Raw genomic sequence first — 21,022 nt, forward strand, 5'->3', positions numbered from 1 at the left:
GAGGAGGAATTATAACATCTGTACACATGAAATGTAATGAAAGCAATGTTTTTTGTGTGGCACTAGTTGCCATCCCCCTCATCTTATTTCTGCACTTCCCTGTGGGGAATTTATATGTTCCGATTAACTTTGCAATCAAAATGAAAAATTTGGGGAGGATGCTCAGTGTACAATAGAAATGTTTATTAAAAGTGGTTATGATAAGAACAAATAAGAGATTCCCTGCAAAAAGTTTGGGATAAGTGCACTGGGAAAGAACAAAATGTAGTTAATAATAATAAATAAACTATATCAACGACCGAGAAGCAAATACTGTCTTGTTGGCCTTATAATAGGCACAGGGAAAATGATGATGTATGTACAAATCTTGATAGTAAGGATATATTTTGTGTTATGACTGCTCACTTGTGGTCCACTCTACCAAGTAGAAAGGCTCAAGGCCCTTGCATCGTCATGCTTTGTGCTAGGTGTCAGTAAGGTGGACATTTACTAAATCAGACAATCCCATTCCTCTTATGTTATTATATGCAATAGAGCCTGAGGGGGCTTAACCCTTACTTGTTCCATGTAGACAATGTTTGCAAACTCTACCCATAATTCATAGGCAATAATGAATATTTAACTTTGAGATCACATGCCTTATAGGAAAATGAGGCAGTGAATTACTATGCATCAGGCCTTGACTTGTATTTATTGTTTGAATTAAACAACATAAGTCATACAGTAATTACACACGCTATTAAAATCCAGGGCACAGTCTTACCAACTTCAGGCATGTTAGATAACGCCACATAATTAGGTAGATGGACAACTCTAATGTCAAATGTTGCCTTCAATGCAGGCTCATCAAAACATGGAAACACAGTTCTTGCCCATAATGGCTCCATTTGAGTTGCAATCAGTGTCCTAAAAAGTCAGAAGAACATATCTGTGTTTATATACATTGTTATATTACCTTTATAACAGCACATGTAGCATAATGTTAAAATCACTGAAGCATCACATAAGTATTTGTCAGAAGAATATTAGCAAGATTAATGTGGAACAAAATTAGTATACACAACATTCTACTCTACAAAGCTGCTTCATCTCCATCATTACACAGGTTTATTTAACAGATGTTATATGTTTATTTAACAGATTCTCTTGGATTGTTTTAATTGTCTGTACTTTTTTCAGGACTGCATCTGCTTACCCATATATGGTGACTCCATCAATGCATTTCCCTTTTGCCTGATGATACAGCTTAGTGAGATATGGGATTGGGCTACACAGATATGTGCCATTGTTGGCATGTAACTTTTGTTTACATGCTGCTTAAAGTACAGTTTTGTACCTACCATAAATGTAGATGTTCGAGGATCCACATTGCTGCAGTCATAACCTGTGGGTAGTCTGCTGTCCTCGGTCGGCCCGAATACCAACGTGTTAGGCTGGCGTCGGTCATGGTCGCTCAGATCTGACGTCAGTACGCAGTGGTACTAAAGCGCATGACCGACGCCATATCCTCAGTCTTTCTTGCCCCAGATGTCAGAAGGCCTAAAAAGAAAAGGCCATAGCCAAAAATAGAAAATACCCAACCACCAATGTAGAAAAAATAATTACCCCAAAAGCAACACAGCAACCCCAAACTACAGAGGGGAAGGAGGGAGGGAAAATTGGACTGCAGCAATGTGGATCCTCAAACATCTACATTTATGGTAGGTACAAAACTGTACTATGTTCTTCGTCTCACATTGCTGCAGTCATAACCTGTGGGTAGAATCCCAAAGCAAAGGTAAGGGAGGTTGGCAAAATTAAAAAGCATTAGGAGCTGCTAACATGCCCTGTAAAACTGCAGTGGCAAACCCAGCCCTAGACTTAGAATAAAGAGGGAGATGGTAATGTTTAGTAAAAGTGTGCACTGAACTCCAAGTAGCTGCCTCCAAAATATCCTTAGTAGCTACTCCCCTTAAAAAGGCAGTAGAAGTGGCAGTAGCCCTAGTGGAATGAGGTCTGATCCCAGCCGGAACATCCTTTCCATAATGAGAATAACAAAAAGCAATACAATGGCCAATCCACTTAGAAATAGTTTGCTTTGAAACAGCTTTTCCTTGTGAACCCAAAGCAAAAGAAATGAATAACTGTTGACTCTGCCTGAACCCTTTAGTTCTGCTCAAATAATAGCGTAACTGCCTGTGAATATCCAAAGAATGCAAATTTTTTTCCCCAACGGGGTACTTAGCCCAACTTGGTCTTCGGTCTGAAACTCAGAATACGAAAATTTCAGGACGTCGAACGGCACTTGCAAACGCTGCTTCTGCTTCGGACCATGCGGCAAGAAAGACTGGGGATATGGCGTCGGTCATGTGCTTTAGTACCACTGCGTACTGACGTCAGATCTGAGCGACCATGACCGACGCCAGCCTAACACTTTGGTATTCGGGCCGACCGAGGACAGCGGACTACCCACAGGTTATGACTGCAGCAATGTGAGACGAAGAACATCTCATAATGTTATTGAAATACACCAATGCTATGGAGTTAGGCTGAAAAGGATTTTTTTGCTTACTAGATTTGCATGAATATTTTCTCTGTTTCTCTGATATGATAAGGAAAATGTTCTGTGATGTCTGTTTTGCTACTTTGACAACATTTCGTCCAGAGATCAGTCACTGAAAATCATAGAATTGATATTTAGGGGAGATTTGGGGTGGCATTCGTACTACTTAGGGTAAATTGGAAAGGGTATAGGAGTTCAGCTACACTTTCCATCCACTTGCAGTATATAGACAGCTGGGAGGAGCGGCATCAAGGAGTGGTGAGAAAAGTGCTGTGTGCAGGAGAACGGTAGTTATGCGATGAAGCAGTGCGGCACATACTAAAGAATACCGCGACAGCGAGACTGGAAGAAATGAAGCTTCAGAGGCAGAACAGATTCTTCAAACACAGTCTGGAGGTCTGCAGAACATTTTAATAGAAGGTGAACCATGCAGATCATTCTGTCTTTCATGGACAGAAGTGATAGAAAAGGTTGGGATGAGTTTACACCAAGGCAAGCGAGTGAGGAAGCATTACAAGTGGAATAAGTGAGCAGCATGCAGGACTATAATGCATCAGAAAAGAAAATGGATGTATAAATTCAGCAAGAGGATGGAGGACATTCTTAAGTGGCTGTGATGGTGAGTGCTACCAGGCAGCACAAATAAATGGTAGAAAGAAAAGAAAAAGAACAGTGGACAGATATTTCATTCGGGACAATGTATTTGTGCCCCTTGGTATAAAAGCTCTAAATATGAGAGATTTTATCCAGTTAGGAAAATGGAAAAGTCTTTAAGTGGATGTGACAAAAACTAATTGTTTTCCCGATGAATAAGTACAGTTTTGTGGTTCAAAATGTGTGTTTTAAAATAAAGGGACATTCAATGTAGGTTGGCCTGGAGGAATACTGGAAAGTGGATTGTGCATATCTGTCCAACCTTAAAAATAAGTAAAATAAAAGACAAAAGAAATGTCTACACCAGGAATTGGGATAGCTTTGTACTTTTACAATAGTGTAGTGGGTAGAGCATCTGCCTGATGAATAGGCATTCATGGTTTGAGTCCAACTATAGCACATATCATTTTGGAGGGAGAGTGGCCTAATGGTTAAGGTGTTTGCCTTACAAGCACAAGGTGCAGGGTTTGAGTCTCGCAAGGGATAATTGGCTAGGCTTAAAATGGCTGATTTTATATGTCTGTGAGTTGTCCAGTTTTTATTTGATTTTTAAATTAATATTCATGTAATTACAATACATTTCATTATTATCAGATCTAAATTTTAAACATTCAGAAAATTGTTTATATTTCTTTAAACATTTCTATGATGTCCAGTTTTAGCATGGTAGCAAGAGAAATCAGTTATAACTTCTAAAAGGAAAAAAGTTATTTGAAAATTTGGTCCAGAATTATATGCAGCTATAGCTGCACTTCTTTATACATGCATAAGGCTGTGGTACTAGAATGTATAATACTCATGGCAGGAAGGGAATAGGTTGTGGATATAAAAGTCAGAAGAAGAGTAAAATAGTTTATAGTAGAATATACAGATACAGATACAGATGTCAAGAAAAGAGAGGACTTGTCGAAGAATTAAAACCATATATTATTGTGAATATAGATATCATATTAATGAGAGACAACTTGTAATCTCAAAAAACAGAAGGATGGACTGACAAAATATATAAAGAAATTGGAAGAACTAATCTGTCTATGATGTTTGAAACTTGGAAAAGAGGGCAAATGTGCATATGAAGGCAAACAGAAATAGACTATGATATACTTTTCTCAGAAACATTAGATTAACTACAAGGGTTAGTTTACCAGCAAAGTTTTCAGATCATTAGGCTTTAAGGTCAGTAATATATATGAATTAGAATAGAATTGGACAGGGCAGAGGTACTAAAATGTTAATCTGGAATTTATATTAATAAAGTGAAATTAAAGATAGAGAATTTACAGTTATGGATAGAACATGAAACAATTTTGTTATTCTATAAAATATTGTCAGACCAGTGAAGTCCATAAAGAAAAGTATAAACAAGCAAACACGCACACGCATACTTAGCAAAAAGAAGTACTGAAAGAAAAAGTATGTTTTTGCTAATAGTATAAAATAGAACAAATCTGTGAAGAAAATAAAGAAAGAATAAATGAATTATTGAGATGGCAGCAATATCTACTGCAAGGAAAAAAAACAGGAGGTATCACATTTTAGAAAATAAACCTAAAAGAGAAGAAAAGTTAATAGAAGTGGTTATGGGAAAAGAAGGAAAACATAAAAAGACAGAAAATGATTCTGAAGGAAGTACTATGTTATACAGTGCACGTGTATGCCAAGTAGATATGCAAATATGGAATGTAAAGCCTATTGACAGCTGAAAGAGATAACATTGGAATAATTAAATGTTAGAAGACCATACAGCACCTGGTTTGGATGGATTGGAGTACAGATTTTATAAAGATGTAGAAAGTGAACAGCAATTGTGTTTTAAGCAAAGGTTAAATGAATGGAAAAATAATGGATATTGATAAGATAGAATATGGGAGATTATTAAACAGATATGGAATAAAAATATGAATAAAAAAAACAAACCTGCAAAAATGGAGACGGGTTGCATTAAATAATAGGGATTGCAAGATAATAATGGAAATTATGCAAATAAGATGTGAGAAAGTATTAGATAAACAGGAAAAAGGAGTGTATGGCATTAAATGTCAGCAAATCAAAGAAATGGCTATTTTAATAAAAAATATCTTTTATGAAGAATATCAATTAATGTTATTAGGTTATGATACTATCAAAGTATGTGATAATGCAAATCATGGACTATTATGGATGATTATGGAAATATATGGAATACTTAAAAGGGTAATGATGTTTATGAAATTTGTGCATAATTTGTGCATAATAATAATAGTGTAAGAGTCCATGTAAGTAGGCTGCCAAGTGGACAGAATAAAATTCAAAGAGGGTTTTAAGCAGAGTTGAGCCACGAGCAGAACAGTTTTCAGTTATTATAGCTGGGAATCCTATACATCAAACATGCATGCACAGAGATTCCTGGATTTTGTAAACACAAATTAATTGGACCAGATAGTCAATACACCAACCAGGGGTGCAACCATACTGGATCTGGTCCTCACTAATATGGGAGAGTGATGCACATCCCAGTGTAATGTCTTCCATGGTAAGGTCAGACCACAAAATGGTCTGCTTTGAAGTAAAAATAAAACCTGGACCCCCAGCTAAACCGGAAATATTCAGAAACTATTCTAAGGCTAACTGCTAATAAGTGAGAATCTGGCAAAATTTCAAACCCCTATAAACCTTGAGAACACTTCTGTCTATGCAGAAGTCTTCACATAAACCCTGTACAAGCATGTTAATAGCTGCATAGAGGTAGCTGTACCCACCAGAAAGAAGTACAGAACTAACTCAAAAAAATGAGACACCCTGGTGGAATCACATAATCAGTCAGATGTATAACAGGAGGAAGAAAATCATGGCAAAATTTAGGAGGTGCAGCACCCAGCAGGATAAAAGCACTGTCATCAAACTAAACAAACAACTCAGAGGACAAATAAAGTCTACCAAAGCCAAATTTGAGATAAGTTTGGCCTCCTAGGCCAAGGACAACTACAAAGGATTCTTTAGCTATGTCCACAACCTCAAAGGCAATACACAATTGTGTGCAGAGCTCATTGTAAATGAAGCCACATATACTGAGCCAGAAAATATAGCAAACCTCCTGGCTGATAAATTCGGCTCCAACTTTACTCCTCACTCTCCCTCAACCTTCCCTCAGGAAATATCATAAAAAATAACTCCCCCTACTATCACTAGGGAACATGTCTTTAATTCTCTCTCTAAGACCAGAAACACTGTATCAATGGGCCCAGGCAATATCCCAGGATGCCTTCTAAATAGCATGAAACATGACCTATCAGGGCCTTTGGAATTACTATTTAACTGTAGCCTCTAAACAGGCTTCATGCCTCATGAATGGAGAAAGGCAACATTCACCCCTCTGCACAAAGGTGGGCCATCTACAGACCCTGGAAACTACAGACCTATAAGTCTCACTAGTCTTGTATGTAAAGCCATGGAAAGATTTATCATGGAGACGATTAATAGAGATACAGTAAACCTCCAGATACTGGATCTAACCCAGTTTGGTTTTGTCAAGGGCAGATCATGCCTACTCATCTTGGTGGACTTTTTTGAGAAGGTCACCAAAGCAATGGATGAGGACAACATCATTCACACTGCCTACCTTGACCTGGCCAATGCATATGACATAATACCCCACTTGGGCATTGTTGACAAACTCAAGAGGTTAGGTACAAATCCGTATGTCACCTGGTGGATAGCCAACTGACTCACAGACAGGACTCAGGAAGTTAGAATTGGGAAGTCCACCTCTACAACAAGGCCAGTCACAAGCGGAGTCCCTCAGGGATCAGTCCTTTGACTGCTCCTTTTTGGCAGTTACTTCTCAGAAGTCAAGGCCAATGTCAGTGGTCTCTGACTGACTACATTTGCAGATGACTGCAAATTAGGAGTTGTTATTGAATCTCACTGACATAAATGTTCTCCAGGAGGGGCTGACACAGACAAACAACTGGCGTCAGAGTCATAGACTAAAACGAAATGCCAAGAAATGCATAATACTATCCTTTGGGAAGTCATCCATCCCTGGTAACTATCATATTGACAACACACCCCTTACAGTTGACCCAGTAGTCAGGGACTTAGGGACACACATAGTTATCTATCCTTTGGTCATCATGCGTCTACAGTGGTGAGGAAATCATTCCATGTTGCACAACTTATAAATAAAGGTATGGCATCTTAAGTCCAAGGAAGTCATTGTTCTACTGTATTCAGCATTCATCAGACCTATCATTGAGTACAATTCCCCATTTGGTATGTACCTAACCAGGCATATCCAACAACTGGAACGTCCACAGAGGTTCCTCACTAAAAGAATACAGGGCATAAGTAATATGTCCTATGCAGACTACCTCAATGCTCTATCCCTGTATTCTGTCTCCTACAGGCTTTTCAGGGGAGATCTATGCCTGGCATACAGGGCATTGTCAGACCCCACTCTGATGGATCTCCTGCATTTCCACAAAACAAACAATACCAGAATTACCCAGTCTAAAGCCTTAAACCTTGTGTGTGATATAAATAGGACCTGCAGGAGAGATAGGTATGTATCCCAGAGACTACCCCATCTATGGAACAGGCATCCATGTGAAGCAGAGTTACTCCCTAATCCAATTCAAGTGCAACTTGGACAATTGGATGTGAAACCGTAAATTCATCCCTGGTTTGTTACCTATCTCTCTGATGCAAACAGGTAACCCATAAATGGTTCAACTCCCAGACCCATGCTTGCACTTATCAAGGGAATCAGAACTTCTCAGAGATTTGGAATGAATGGCTAGGCTTAAAAAGGCCCTTGTGGTTGTTAGCCTAGTAAACACCTATGAACCTATAAAATGCAGTAGCAGACAAAATATGCATGAAACTTAAATTAGGAAATACATAAATAAGGAAAAAAGTGTAAAAACAATGATTTTGTCATACATGGGTGAAACATCTTTAATTTCTAAGAATACAGGAATGTTGACTGAAGTAGTGAAAGAATTGGAGAAACAGCTTAGTTATGTGAGACCAAAGATAAACAAAGAAAAATTTAAGGACTTTGGTGGAATTAACAAGAAAGCTGGATTTTATTTTATAAGAAGTGATCTAAGGATGCAAAGAAAAAGTGGGAGAATATTCTACAAGAAATTGCTTTTTAATTGATATTTAAGAAAACTGTATATTTGTTTATTACAGTTATACTGGGGGAAATGTTATTTGGGTTTCATTGTGTATGTTTCTCTGTGATGTTATAGCTGGTGTTTTTGATAATCTGGAGATCCAAGTTGCAAAGAAAGGTGCAACTTGCAACAAAACAGAAAAAGGGGGTTAGGTCTGATTGGTGCATTTATCATCTATATATCTTTCTTGGATACCACATTTGATACGTTTGAGAAGGGAAAGATAGTAAGTTATTTTTACATCAAAAGTGAAAGTGATGTAGGAAAGAAACAAAAAAGGTGAAGAAATGGAATATGAAACAAAATTCAAAGCACAGAAGATTACTATGGCTGTTGTATCTCCAAAAAGAGTTGTTTCAGAAATGTTTTTCCCATTTCAACCAAAGAACCTTCCAGTGATCTAATTTTATTTCTAACTCATATCATTAATTATGAAAAAGATTAACTACTGCATAATGAGTAGAAAATAAAAAAATCCTCATTTATTGATTGAAGAGACGAGTGTTATTTTACATTTCATGCCTGCATAATTAATTATTAGGTTTGCTACATTTAGTGGTTGAGCTTAAGCACTTTATACTTAGCTTACAATTTAAAATAAAATAATAAAGAATAAGACAATAAAAATACACAAAAAATGTCAGTATTTAGATAGATCACTTTCAAAGTGAACCAGTGAGGAAAATTTTCAGGTGAAAGGGATCTTAAATGAAGCTGTATTCATTGTATTGGATTACATAACCCCCCCCCCCCCCCAATAACAGATGGCACTCCCGGGTTCTCCTGAGAAGAAGTTCAGAATTGCTAAGCCACATCTGACAAGGTAGAAGGCTTAACAGGGTGAGATCAGGGTAGATTGCTTTGAGCCAAATCCTGGAACAAACAGCCATATATCCCTTGAGGACTGGAGGTGGTTCACTGTAGTGTTGGGATTCAGCAGTCCCTTAATGTATGAAGAACCTTGACCTTTAAAGGAAAGGTTCATCATATTTAAGATCTTGAAGAGATGTTGTAATAGGCAACCAGTGTGATTTATAAAGATTGGGTAACATGGCCAAAGTAAATGTTTCATTCTTTAAGATAGTTGTTGACTTTTAGTCCAGTGTTATCAGTCAAGAGAAAAAAATAACTGAGTGCCCCAGGTACATAGGAGTAAAGTAATTAAGACAAGATAGTACTATTCTATGAGTAAGTGTAGTTACTTTATTCAAAAGGATTAGAAGCTCATTCTGAGTGACATTCCTGAAATGAAAGGGAGAGATTTCAATACAGATGACACTTGGTCCCAGGATATTAGCATGTAGTCAAGAATAACTCCAAGATCATGACCCTTGACACAAACTGCAGTTGTACATCACACAGAATATCAGCAGGGAAAGCTACAGAGCTTGTTAAGGTCTTCACACAGCTAGCCTCAAATCAGATGGCATCCTTTAGTGGAAGCATACATGTGGTAAACAAATAAAAGAACCAGCATTGAGACCTGAATCAAAAATCATTGGTCTCGCCTATCAAATGCAACAGTGATACTGATAAGAACCAAGACAGAATACAGTTGCTGTGATCCCTTTATATCAAAAGGACATTTAGAACCTTTTTACAAATGTTGCATCTGTGTTTTGCCTTGGAGAAAATACAAACTGTTGAGGACCAAAGAATCTATAAGAGACTGATTAATAATGCAACTATATGTAAACAATTTTCTATATAACTTTACCAAGAAATGGATGATTTGAGACAGGCTGATAATTCTCAGTATTGCCAGGATCGAGAGATGATTTCTTAAGGAAGTGACTTGTTAAGGCCTCTTTAAAACGTGAAAAACTTTCCCGGGAAAGATGTGACAGTCTGGAAAATGACTAGCCTTAGGGATTCCAGGCAAGATGTGACAAGCCTGGCAGGCCCAGGGTCTAGGGCACAATAGATTCAGCATACATCTAACCGGGAAAAGCCAAAAGACACAACAACAACATATAGTGTCTTTGAACTCAACATAATAGACATCAGACTAGCAGCAACCTAAGGGGTGGAAAATGAGATGCTGCAATGCTTATCAGAGGATCCCTGGGGGAAGGTGTACCCAAATGAGTAAAACAGCAAACTGAGAACCCAAACCACAAAATGACTAGACACTAGTTGGCTCAGATGAAGCAATCCAGTTATTTATTCAGGATTAAGTACTTAATCCTGAATAAATGACCTGATTGTTTCATCTGAGCCGTCTAATGTCTGGTCGTTTTGTGGTTTGGGTTTTCAGTTTGCTGTTTTACTCATGCCTTATTCGGAGGCACTGGCTGGAGTAGCTGCATGATCTGGGGCTAATTTAGAAGAATTAAATCATAGTGTTGGGTTATTAACCCAGCTTGTGCAACAGCTGACTGAATGTTTGGCAGCCCCTTCGGGAGCTATGCAGAGTGAGTTTGAATTTTGGAATACACCTATATGTTTAAGAGAGTCTTCCCCATCCAGTCGGCATGGAAATAATGTTTCTAGTAATGAGAATGCTACCAATGTATGCTTAAATGCCTGGTTATGGACTGGGTTGGAATTTCAGTGGACTAATGGAATGGCAGGTAGTTATCGGGACATTTTGCTATAACTAGAAAATGTGTTGTTATGTTACAGCAAACTGCAACTGAAAATGCCTTTCTGGATGAGTGCATCAGCACTGAGAGAATCCTGAAAGGTCTCCGATATTGGAAATATCTGAATGGTTTGACAGCAGGTTCCCCCTTACATTTGGAACTAATGGAACTGTTTAACAAGCAAGGGGTTGAGCTGCTAAAACTTTTAAAAACCATAACCATGTATCGATAGATGAACTTATGAAACAAGCGGACAGTTTGGATCTTAACTTTAAAAAGTCCCGATGTTTACCATGCAACGTAACTAATACAATGCTATTTTTAGCAAGACTGATAAAATCATTGGGGATATACAAAAAAGAAAGCTTAAGAAGTTGGAACGGGATCGCCATGACTACCAAGAAGGGAGCACCTATCCCAAGCCAATGGGATTGCAGGGGAGGTGGAATTTAGTTCCAAATGATGGAAACAACATGGTGCCTTCATTGGAAGACGGAGAAACATCAGAAGCCATCCCTTTAGAGAATGTGCCATTGAGAAGGTCTGAAAGAATCAAAAATAGGAGGAATCAACATATTCCTTCAAACAGCAAAGGTTACCAACACCAGGAGAACTACTGGGTTCCTTGCAATCGTCGGAAATCGTTTGGGGGCTGGAGAGAATGGAACTTCCATTACAACAGGAGATAGAGACAACAATGATGCCTGTGTATGTAGCTCACAATGAAGAGAATCTTCTTGTCATCATGACAAATGAAAAAGGTGACATTAAGCTTTGCAATTTTACACATTTCACATTGGACAAACTGATATGTGAGCTACTTAGCAAAGGGCAGACTTTTGTGCCTATAACACAGACATGTATAGAGGTCTTGTTACTAGATTTAAAGCTATATTTGAGGAAATTAAATTTCAAGTTACTGTTCAGTGAAAATGCTGCTGTACAGGAACTAAGTGTGTTACTTAGAAGCAGTGTGTTCAACACTCCCTTGGCTTTACTGCTTATTATTTTTGAAAAATTGTGTGATTTTCAGTTTAGGGAATTTTTGCAACATATGAAAATATGCCCCCTTATAGTAACTTATCTGATAATGAGAGTAAGTTACTTAAGGAATTGATTGAAAATAAAAACATCAGGGTTATGAAACCTGATAAAGGAGGGGGCATGGTGATTATGACCAAAACTGATTATTCTAATTGAATACATGTTCATTTATTTGATGATGAATGTTATGAAGAAACTTCCCAAAATTTTATTAACATGTCTTATGGTAAAATATGTTTTTTCTTGCAAGGTATGTTAGAACAAGGTGAAATAACCCAGGAAAATTTTGAATTTTTAAAGGGAAAATTTCCTATTCTTCCCACCTATATTTGGTATCTCCAAAATCCACAAACATTTGGTTGATCCCCTGATGAGACCAATTGTGTCTGCTAGTACAGCTATCACTCAACCAATGGCAAAATATATAGATGAAAAAGTCAAAGTTTTGTTAGATGGATATACACATATATGCAAAGATTCATGGGATTTTTTGTGTACATTGAGAAAGGTGAAATTCAGTCTGAATTTAGCATTTGTGCAATTAAATGCAGTAAATTTATTTAACACAATACCTAGAAATGTTTTCAGATTTTTTAGTGGAATGGGGGGGGGTTACAATTCCAATTAAATGAATGTGTTAAGCACGCTATTGGAATTGGTGTTAAAATACAACTTTGTATTTATGGATAGCCAATTTTTTCATTAGAAAAGGGGAGTAGCAGTGGGGACCTGTTGTGCCCCAGTACTTGCCAATATAGTGTTTCTTTAATGGGAGAAACAGTTTATTTTCAATAAGTTTGATACCCCACCCTGGCAATTATATGTGCGGTTTCTGGATGATATATTTATAGCAAGGGGTATTAGTGAGATTGGAATACAACAATTTGTAGAATATTTGAAAACTACCACTTTTTTAAAATGTATATATAGTTATAATAGGTATAGTATCAATTATTTAGACATTCTAGTGTTCAAAGATATGGATAAAGTGAGCATTCAAAGTTCTATTTTTAGGAAGACTACTAATTCCAATAGTTTTTTGCACTATGACAGCAGTCATCCCAATCACCAGAAAAGGGGTATAGGCAATCGACAATTTATAAGACTTGCCCAGATGATTTCTGACAATAGTGGATTTGAGCAGTAGTGTAATTATTGAACAGAATTATTTAAAGCTAGGGGGTATCCTTTGAGTTTAATTTTGAGTATTTTAAGGGAAGTTTCAGATAAAAGAAAAGAGGGAACATTAACGCCCATACTTACATCTAATCAGAGAATTAATGGTATTGATAAAAGAGAGTGAGAAACAAAACATTTTTGTTGTGCTTTTATGACTACTTATACACATGGTTATGTAGGGATTTTCAGAATTTTAAGGAATAACTGGAAAATTTTTCAGTGTCTTGACAGATTAAATGCCCTGGTGGGGCACAAAACATTGATAGTTTTTCGTAGAGGAAAATTGTTAAAGAACATATTGGAGAGTGTTAACCAGATAGGGAATGTGAGTAATAAGAAACAGGATACTTTCAAATGTGGGTCTTGCACTCAGTGCAAACACATTATGGAAGCAGAAAAAGTAAAAGTGAATGAACAGACTGTCCATACCCCCTTTCATTGTACCTGTAAAACATTTAGGGCTTGTTTGTCTTGCCACATGCAAAAACTGTAAAAGTTTTTATGTAGGGAAAATGATTTGGAGGTTCAGATATAGAATCTATGAATACATGAATGACATAAAGAATATGCAATTAAATAATGCTTTATACAAACACACGGCAAAGTATTCTAACCATGAATATTTATTTTTTGGTTTGATATGATTCATAATAGTCTTTTAGGGGGGCCATGGGAAGAATTAATAGAAAGTAAAGAGACCTTATGGCAGTTGAAGTTAAATGCCTGTGCACCACCGGGTTTAAATGAATTTATATCCATCAGTAACATTTTAAAACTTATTTCATATAGAGTTTAACCTTTTAAAATGTTTATGTTATATAGAGTTCAAAGTTTATTAAGTTTTGTAGTTTTTGTATAATGATAACTTTTTAAATGTTTTGTATTAGAAATGTTTAGTGATTGTGATGCAATTAATTGAGAGTATTATTAATCTGTTATTTTTAGCATGTGATGTTTGAAGGGGGTATTATAAAAACAGGGTGATATGACTGAAAGGTATATGGATTCTTGTTGTACCCAAAATGAGGACAATATGTATGAGACAAGTGCACTGCACCCTCACAATCAGCAGATGAAAAGCCTCCTAAGTGGAATAAATGGCTGAATGTCACAGGCTATAAACCACTCTGAAGAGTGTGTGCAGATGACTTGATGCAGTGGATACTTCAGGCAAAAAAAAATCCATGTAAAGATCTGTAAAGGTAGACAAAGTAATGTGTATAGAAAAAAATGGCATATGAACACGCCAATCTGCATCCTTGTCTACATAAGTAATGAAAGACAAGATCATATTACCACAGATCAAGGGGAAATGGGAAATATGGTGAGTTTATTTTAGGGCATTCATTATAGATGAAATATAAGCAGATACAAGCAAGTTCAGATCAACTTCATCAGTGTTGTTTGGAAGGAGAGGCTCCATTAACAGTAAAAGGTCACCAGATGTTACATCTCTTAAATCCCTTAATTGGATCATATTAGCATAGGGATACCAAATTGGGCGAACTGCAGACTGCTAGGACCAAGAAATTGAATTTACCTCCAGATTTGTTAATAATGAACAATCCTAATGAAAACACCAAGTCTAAAGTATGACTTTTAAAATGAGTGAATTTTTTTTCCTCTTGGCAAAGCATAGTCCCTCCATAAACTGGAAAAACTTAGAAGTTAGAGTATAAAACCCACATTTAACTCACATGTTAAAATCTTCTAAGATCAAGAAACAAAAATGATCTGAGTGACTGACAATGATGAAGAAATCCATAAACAACACATATTTTAAAAATATCTTTGTATAACCTGGTGGCTGGTTATAAAAGGAGAAATCTGCCATTTGTTCCTGCTCCAGAAATGTTCTCAAAAAAGTAGTTGGGCTCATTAGCAGTCTGAGCCGACTCAAAATTAGATATAAATCAGATGGTGTTTTATCATTTTATTGTTTATTTGGACTGTTTACATTAAAACTTCAGTGTGCTCCACTTGGACTGTGTTTGCTACCTCATTGTTGGATAACTTAATTTATCGTACGTAGCTCTGTGAATTGCTTAATTCTCTGACTTTGTTGGTATTTGCTCAGATATCATTTTACTTGCTGTTAACCCCCCCCCCCCTGCCGGTACTAAATACTACAGAAACCAAGAGGCATGGCTGTGAAAAGACGAAGTCCAAAATTCTCATCTAGCCAGGTCAAACTCCTGCAGAAAGGCCACAATATTTCTTGAGCTGTTAAGAACTCATTTGATATTAAATAACAATCTATAAAAAGGTATTGGGATTGCAGGTACTGTCTGACTACTGAAGATGGAAGATTAGCTCCCTAGGGTAATCAGTGCAAGAACAAGTTTCTTCCTTAGTAAGAGTTCACCCTGGGGCAGCCATAAGTTAACCAATCAGGTATGAGCACTCATGCAGTCATACACCAGCCAGGTGAACTCCTAGCCTCTCCCATAACTGCCTGACAGCAGATAATGTTAATAAGAAAATAGTGTCATGCTTTTACCAACGATGGACACATCAGGTGAGATATAGGCATAACTCTATTCCCTGCATATTGCAAAACCATTCAGGGATGGGAAGGAACTCAAATAAAATCACACAAGGCAAACTGTGGTGGCATAGGAAAGTGCTGAATGTATAACAAAAGATGGATGTGAATGAATGCACAATAACGTGTGAATAAAACGGGGTAGGGAAATGAGGTCAGAATGATAAGTAAATGTGTGCCAGGTGAACATAGTCATGATTTGTAGTTGTGCCATCAAGTACCTGACTAAAGAAGGGTAACACGCACTCAAAATGTCACATTTGCAGACAAAATGCTTAGAGTAGCAGCACTGACCATACAGCAGTGCATTACATTTGTTAGCACTACCATTCGCTGCCCGTATAGCATGAGGTGGTATCTAGTGCCAAAGGAAACTTTAATATCATTGGGTGACAAGCTACAGTTTCACTGCTCCGGAGAGAACTGATTGCTTTATGACAGATTTGGACACTGTATGGGCATTATTTGATACGTATCACCCACACAAAGAATCTATAGGAATATGTAGTATTCCCATACCTGTGGAGACCAAAGATTGCATAGCTCTTTCTATATTAGTTACAGGGATATTTCAGAGATAAGCTGGGGACACACTCAGCATTTTACAGGCTTCCACTTCTAGAATGCACAGGAAGTGCCTCATTTGTAGGAGTACATATGGTTTCTTAGCATACTATAGGAGAGAGAGAACACCATGGTTGCCTGCTATGGCATATCCTACCTCACAGAAGTACTGGGTGCCATAGATTGCACACATATAGCAATAAAGGCCTCATCTGGTCTTCACTCTCACCTATTTGTGAACATGAAAGGCTGCCATTCAATCAACTGCCGGGTAGTGTGTGTGATGCAATTGGAGTGATAATCTATGTGCCCTCCCAGTACCCAGGATGTTTCCATGATTCACTTGTACAGCACACTTTTCAGCTATATCACCACTCCTCATTGGTGACATTCCACAATTCAGAAAGTATATTTTAAGCATGATTTACAGGCTATATTTTTTCCTCTTGAAAATTATGCCATTTTCATAGGTTCGTAGGTGTGTACTAGGCTAACAATGAATAGGGTCTTTTTAAGCCTAGCATACATCCTAAATCTCTGACAAGTTCTTGTACCCTTGATAAGTGTAAGCAGAGGCTTGGGAGATGAACCATTTCCAAGCAGGGGCTTGGGAGATGAGCCATTCACAGTCTGCCTGTGTCCATTAAAGACATGTATGCCAAACTAGCGACGAATTTCCTGCTCCCCATCCAGATGTCCATGTTACATTTGAATTGGGTTAGGAAGGAACTCTGCTTCACATGAATGGGGAGCCTGTTCCAAAGAAGGGATAATCTCTGGGATACATACCTGTTTCTCCAGCAGGTCCAATTTATATTATATGTAAGTTTTTAAGTCTTTAGACTGGGTAATTCCGGTGCTTTTTATTTTGTGGATATGCAGGAAGTCCATCAGGGTAGAGTCTGACAATGCCTTGCATAACAGGCATAGATCTTCCCTCAATAGCCTGTAGGAGACAGAATACAGGGATAGGGCTTTGAGGTGGCCTGCATAAGACATGTTACTTATGCCCTGTATACATTTAGTGAGGAACTTCTGTGGACATTCCAAATGTTGGATGTGCCTAGTTAGGTGCATACCAAAGGGAGCAGTGTACTCGATGATAAGTCTGATGAATGCTGAATACATTGGAACAATGACATCCTTGGATCTAGATGTCATACCTTTGTTGATAAGTTGTGCAGCACAGAATGATTTCCACACCACTGTAGATACATGATGATCAAAGGCTAGATTACTATCTATGTGTGCCCCCAAGTCCCAGACTTGGGTCAGCTCTTAGTGGTGTGTTGTCAGTATGACAGTTACCGGGGGTGGATGACTTCCTAAAGGATACTATTATGCATTTTTTGGCATTTAGTTTTAGTCCATAGCTCTGACACAAGCTATTTGTCTGATCAGTCCTTACAGGAGAATATTAGTGTCAGTTGAGAATTCTATGACTGCTTCTAATTTGCAATAGTCTGCAAATTTAGTCAGCCAGAGATCCCTGGCATTGACCTTGACTCCACAGAAATAAATGCCAAAATAGAGCAGTCCCTCCGATCCCTGAGGGACTCCACTTCTGACTGACCTCTTTGGAATCGTGGACTCCCAAATTCATAGGAGATTACAAAAAAGGAGCCTCTGCTAGTGTCTGGTGGAGAGTGTATGCATGCTGTGAGAAAGAGGGCCAGATTATGCTCTGTCTTTGTCATGACAATTTCAAGGAATACCTACTATGCCCCAGTGATGGTGCTTTTAAAATGCTGGATGCCTGATATGACCTGTATGAGGAGCTGTAGTCAGCTAGAGGTATCACCAGGATGGAGGAACTGCGCAGGCATCATCATGATCGTCTGCAGCAAAGTAACCTTGATGATCTCCATGCATGGTAAGGAAATGTTAGGAAACCTTGTCCCAACATTATACCTTTTTTATCCTACACTGTGTTGTTGTTTTTGTTGTTGTGGGCAGCCACAGTATCTGTCAAGATTAACCTAGGAAACATGAGCATGCAACTGTGTGGATATTCAGTATCAAGTGGAGGTGGTGGTGTAGTTGTAGTTCCTATGGTACAGGCTTTGATACCCTCACTCCTCATTTGCCTACTGTGTGGCCTTGAGTAACTCACTTAACCAGACATTGTTGCCAGGTCACCCCTGGAAATGGATTGAGTGCCCAGTGGGCCTAGGTTAACAAACAGGTATTTTTATTAGCAGCAGCAACGGCAGCAGCAGCAGAAGTAGTAGCAATATGTCAAATATATTTGATGCTGGTTTCTACAGGTACCTGTTATGGAGAGGAATTATGCTGACTCACCTCATGGTAAGAGCACACTACCTGGTGTGTTCCTCTGTGTACCTGTGCCATTTTATGTGTGAATACCATCATAACCTATCAACTTAATGCAAACACACATAACTAAGTACATCTTCAAATAATGAATTTTAACCCTCCTAATAGGAACATTTGTGCCAAATAGCTGTGAACACAGACCCTAGTTAAGCTGAAAATTGAGGTTATCCATGCTAACATGCATGTTACTGTCTGTGCTTCAGTTTACACTAATTGATATCAGTTCTTTTTTTTATCTTTATTGCCCATCCCCAGATGTGAAAACTACTTGTATACTTTCAGAAATCATTAACTTTGAGCCTTGAAGAAACCAATGTTCTGTCTTTTATTGCCATATTATCAGCTTGCCTCCATGGAAAAAGTAAGAGAAAAAGAAACAATGTAATCATCTGTTGCAGCCCATACCTCTCAACTGTACTGAATTCTTCAGTATTTACTGGTTTTGAGGGCAAAAACTTGGGGTGCTGCGAATTCCCGATTTTTTTTTTTACAACTTTAAATTGTGGCTGATGTCATCACGCATTGCCCGCACCATCATCAATGTGCAGGGGCATGTGTTATGACTGTGACCCTGTCAGATACTTGGACTGTGTTTACCGTGCTTGTTTGTAATTGGAATAGCAGCATAGCACAGCAGTAACCAGAACTGCTTACACTGGGAAAATTGTGATTTAACTTTATATACGTTCTGCCAGCTACTTCTGTAGTGCAGTCTGTCTGATTACAGTTTTAGTATAGTTTTTCCTGATATAGATTTGTTTTATGTTACCGCACCTGTTTGTAATTAGAATAGCAGCAGCACAGCAGTGAAGGGAGCTGTTTACATTGCAAAGATTGCGATTTAACCTTATATGTTCTGCCAGCTACTTCTGTACTGCAGACTCTATCTGGTTACAGTTTTATTATATTTTTTCCTGGTATATTGTTTTATGTTACCATGTCTGTTTGTAATTGGTATTGCATAACACCTGCTTTGCATTGTACTTAAACCTGAGGACATGAGTGTTTTTTCAGATGAGTGACTTAAGTAGCAAATAGGTTGCATAGTTTGTTTTGTATCAGTATAAGTGATGTTGTTAACAGCATTTCCATTTTAATTAATAACTTATATGTAACTTGAGGTCAGTACTGCAGAAATGTAATTATTTTCAGTGCAGTGAAGCAGAACAGCTTCTTGGGATCATAGTCAAGGCCTTTGAGTTTTAATTATTATGAGAAAATGCATTATCTAACAGACGCAGATTATCTGAATGCTGGTGAACACACACTATTTCACAGAGTGGAATTTTGGACCAGATTGCTTTAACATTTGAGCCTTTGTTTTCGTACTCCCTTGTAGTATATTATATTCTGCAATTACAGTTTATTAGAACAAAATTATGCTAATTTTAATTCCTTGAAATTGTTGCCCTTGATTGTGCCATAAGAGAAAGTTAAATGACAGGAACAGAAACAGACTCATATCTTGCAGCCAAGGAAAGGGTCCTGTATGATTCAGAGTTTCATGTGAAGTAATGACATTTAGAAGTATAACAGCTACGATGGTAGAACTTGCCTGGAAGAGATAAGGCTTGAATCCATATAGCAAAAGATGTAAGAAGTAGATGGTTGAAATACATCTGATAGAAATATTGAGATGTAAACTATTATTGGAAAGGGGCACTGTCTGCAAAATTTTATTAAAATCCAGTGAACTGGCAACTGCTGTAAAGAAATGATATTGAACAAAACAAATTAGGCTACAGGGTGTTGCTAATGGGTATATAGATGACAATGTTTAGAGCAGTATCTCAGTAAAGGATCATAGGTTCATTGGTCACACTGAGTGAAAGATTTTGCAACTGAAGTCAGACTTTGCATACATCAAAAGGTCTTGTAACTTTTAAATACTGTTAGCAACCTTAGGGAATGACTGCGATATAATATTCCCATATCATAACAAATGTACATGTTTAATTTTTATTATCTGTTTTCCACACATGAAATTTAGAACCTTGCTTAACAGTCACGTAAGTAAGAAAGGTAAATATTTTCATTAGAAATGACATACCCAATAATAAGAGCTGGGGGAACTTCTGACATATTCAAAAATACAATGTAAGAGGACAAGAAAAGTATATAGCAAAAGATGCTCCACAGTGGCACAGAAGTTAACATTGCTGCCTCATATTGCTCAGTTATTGGCTGGGTACCTTCTACACTGAGTCTGCATGTCCCCATGTCTGTGTGGACTATTGTAAGGTGTTTTATTTTTTACACACCTACAGTTTAACCATAGCTCTTAACAGTCCAGATTTTCACAAAATGTCCAGATTTTTTGCCTCATATTTTTGATCTGTTCCTCATAAAATTTGTGGTTTTCTGGAAAATCACTGATGATTATCGACTCTCTTTCTCTTATTCTATTAACACC

At 37.6% G+C, this 21,022-nt stretch overlaps 1 protein-coding gene across 1 annotated transcript in view; it reads right to left on the reverse strand.

Moving 5' to 3' along the window:
• LVRN (laeverin) overlaps positions 1 to 21,022 on the reverse strand; it is a 1,030,506-nt gene that overhangs the window by 732,662 nt on the left and 276,822 nt on the right. The window contains exon 2 of the mRNA XM_044059628.1: positions 764 to 906. Within this exon, the coding sequence (XP_043915563.1) occupies positions 764 to 906 (143 nt within the window). The remainder of the gene's footprint in view (positions 1 to 763; positions 907 to 21,022) is intronic.

The sequence above is a fragment of the Protopterus annectens genome, chromosome 17.part0 (assembly GCF_019279795.1).
Source record: "Protopterus annectens isolate FY-2018-M chromosome 17.part0, PAN1.0, whole genome shotgun sequence".
Classification (NCBI taxonomy): Eukaryota; Metazoa; Chordata; order Ceratodontiformes; family Protopteridae; genus Protopterus; species Protopterus annectens.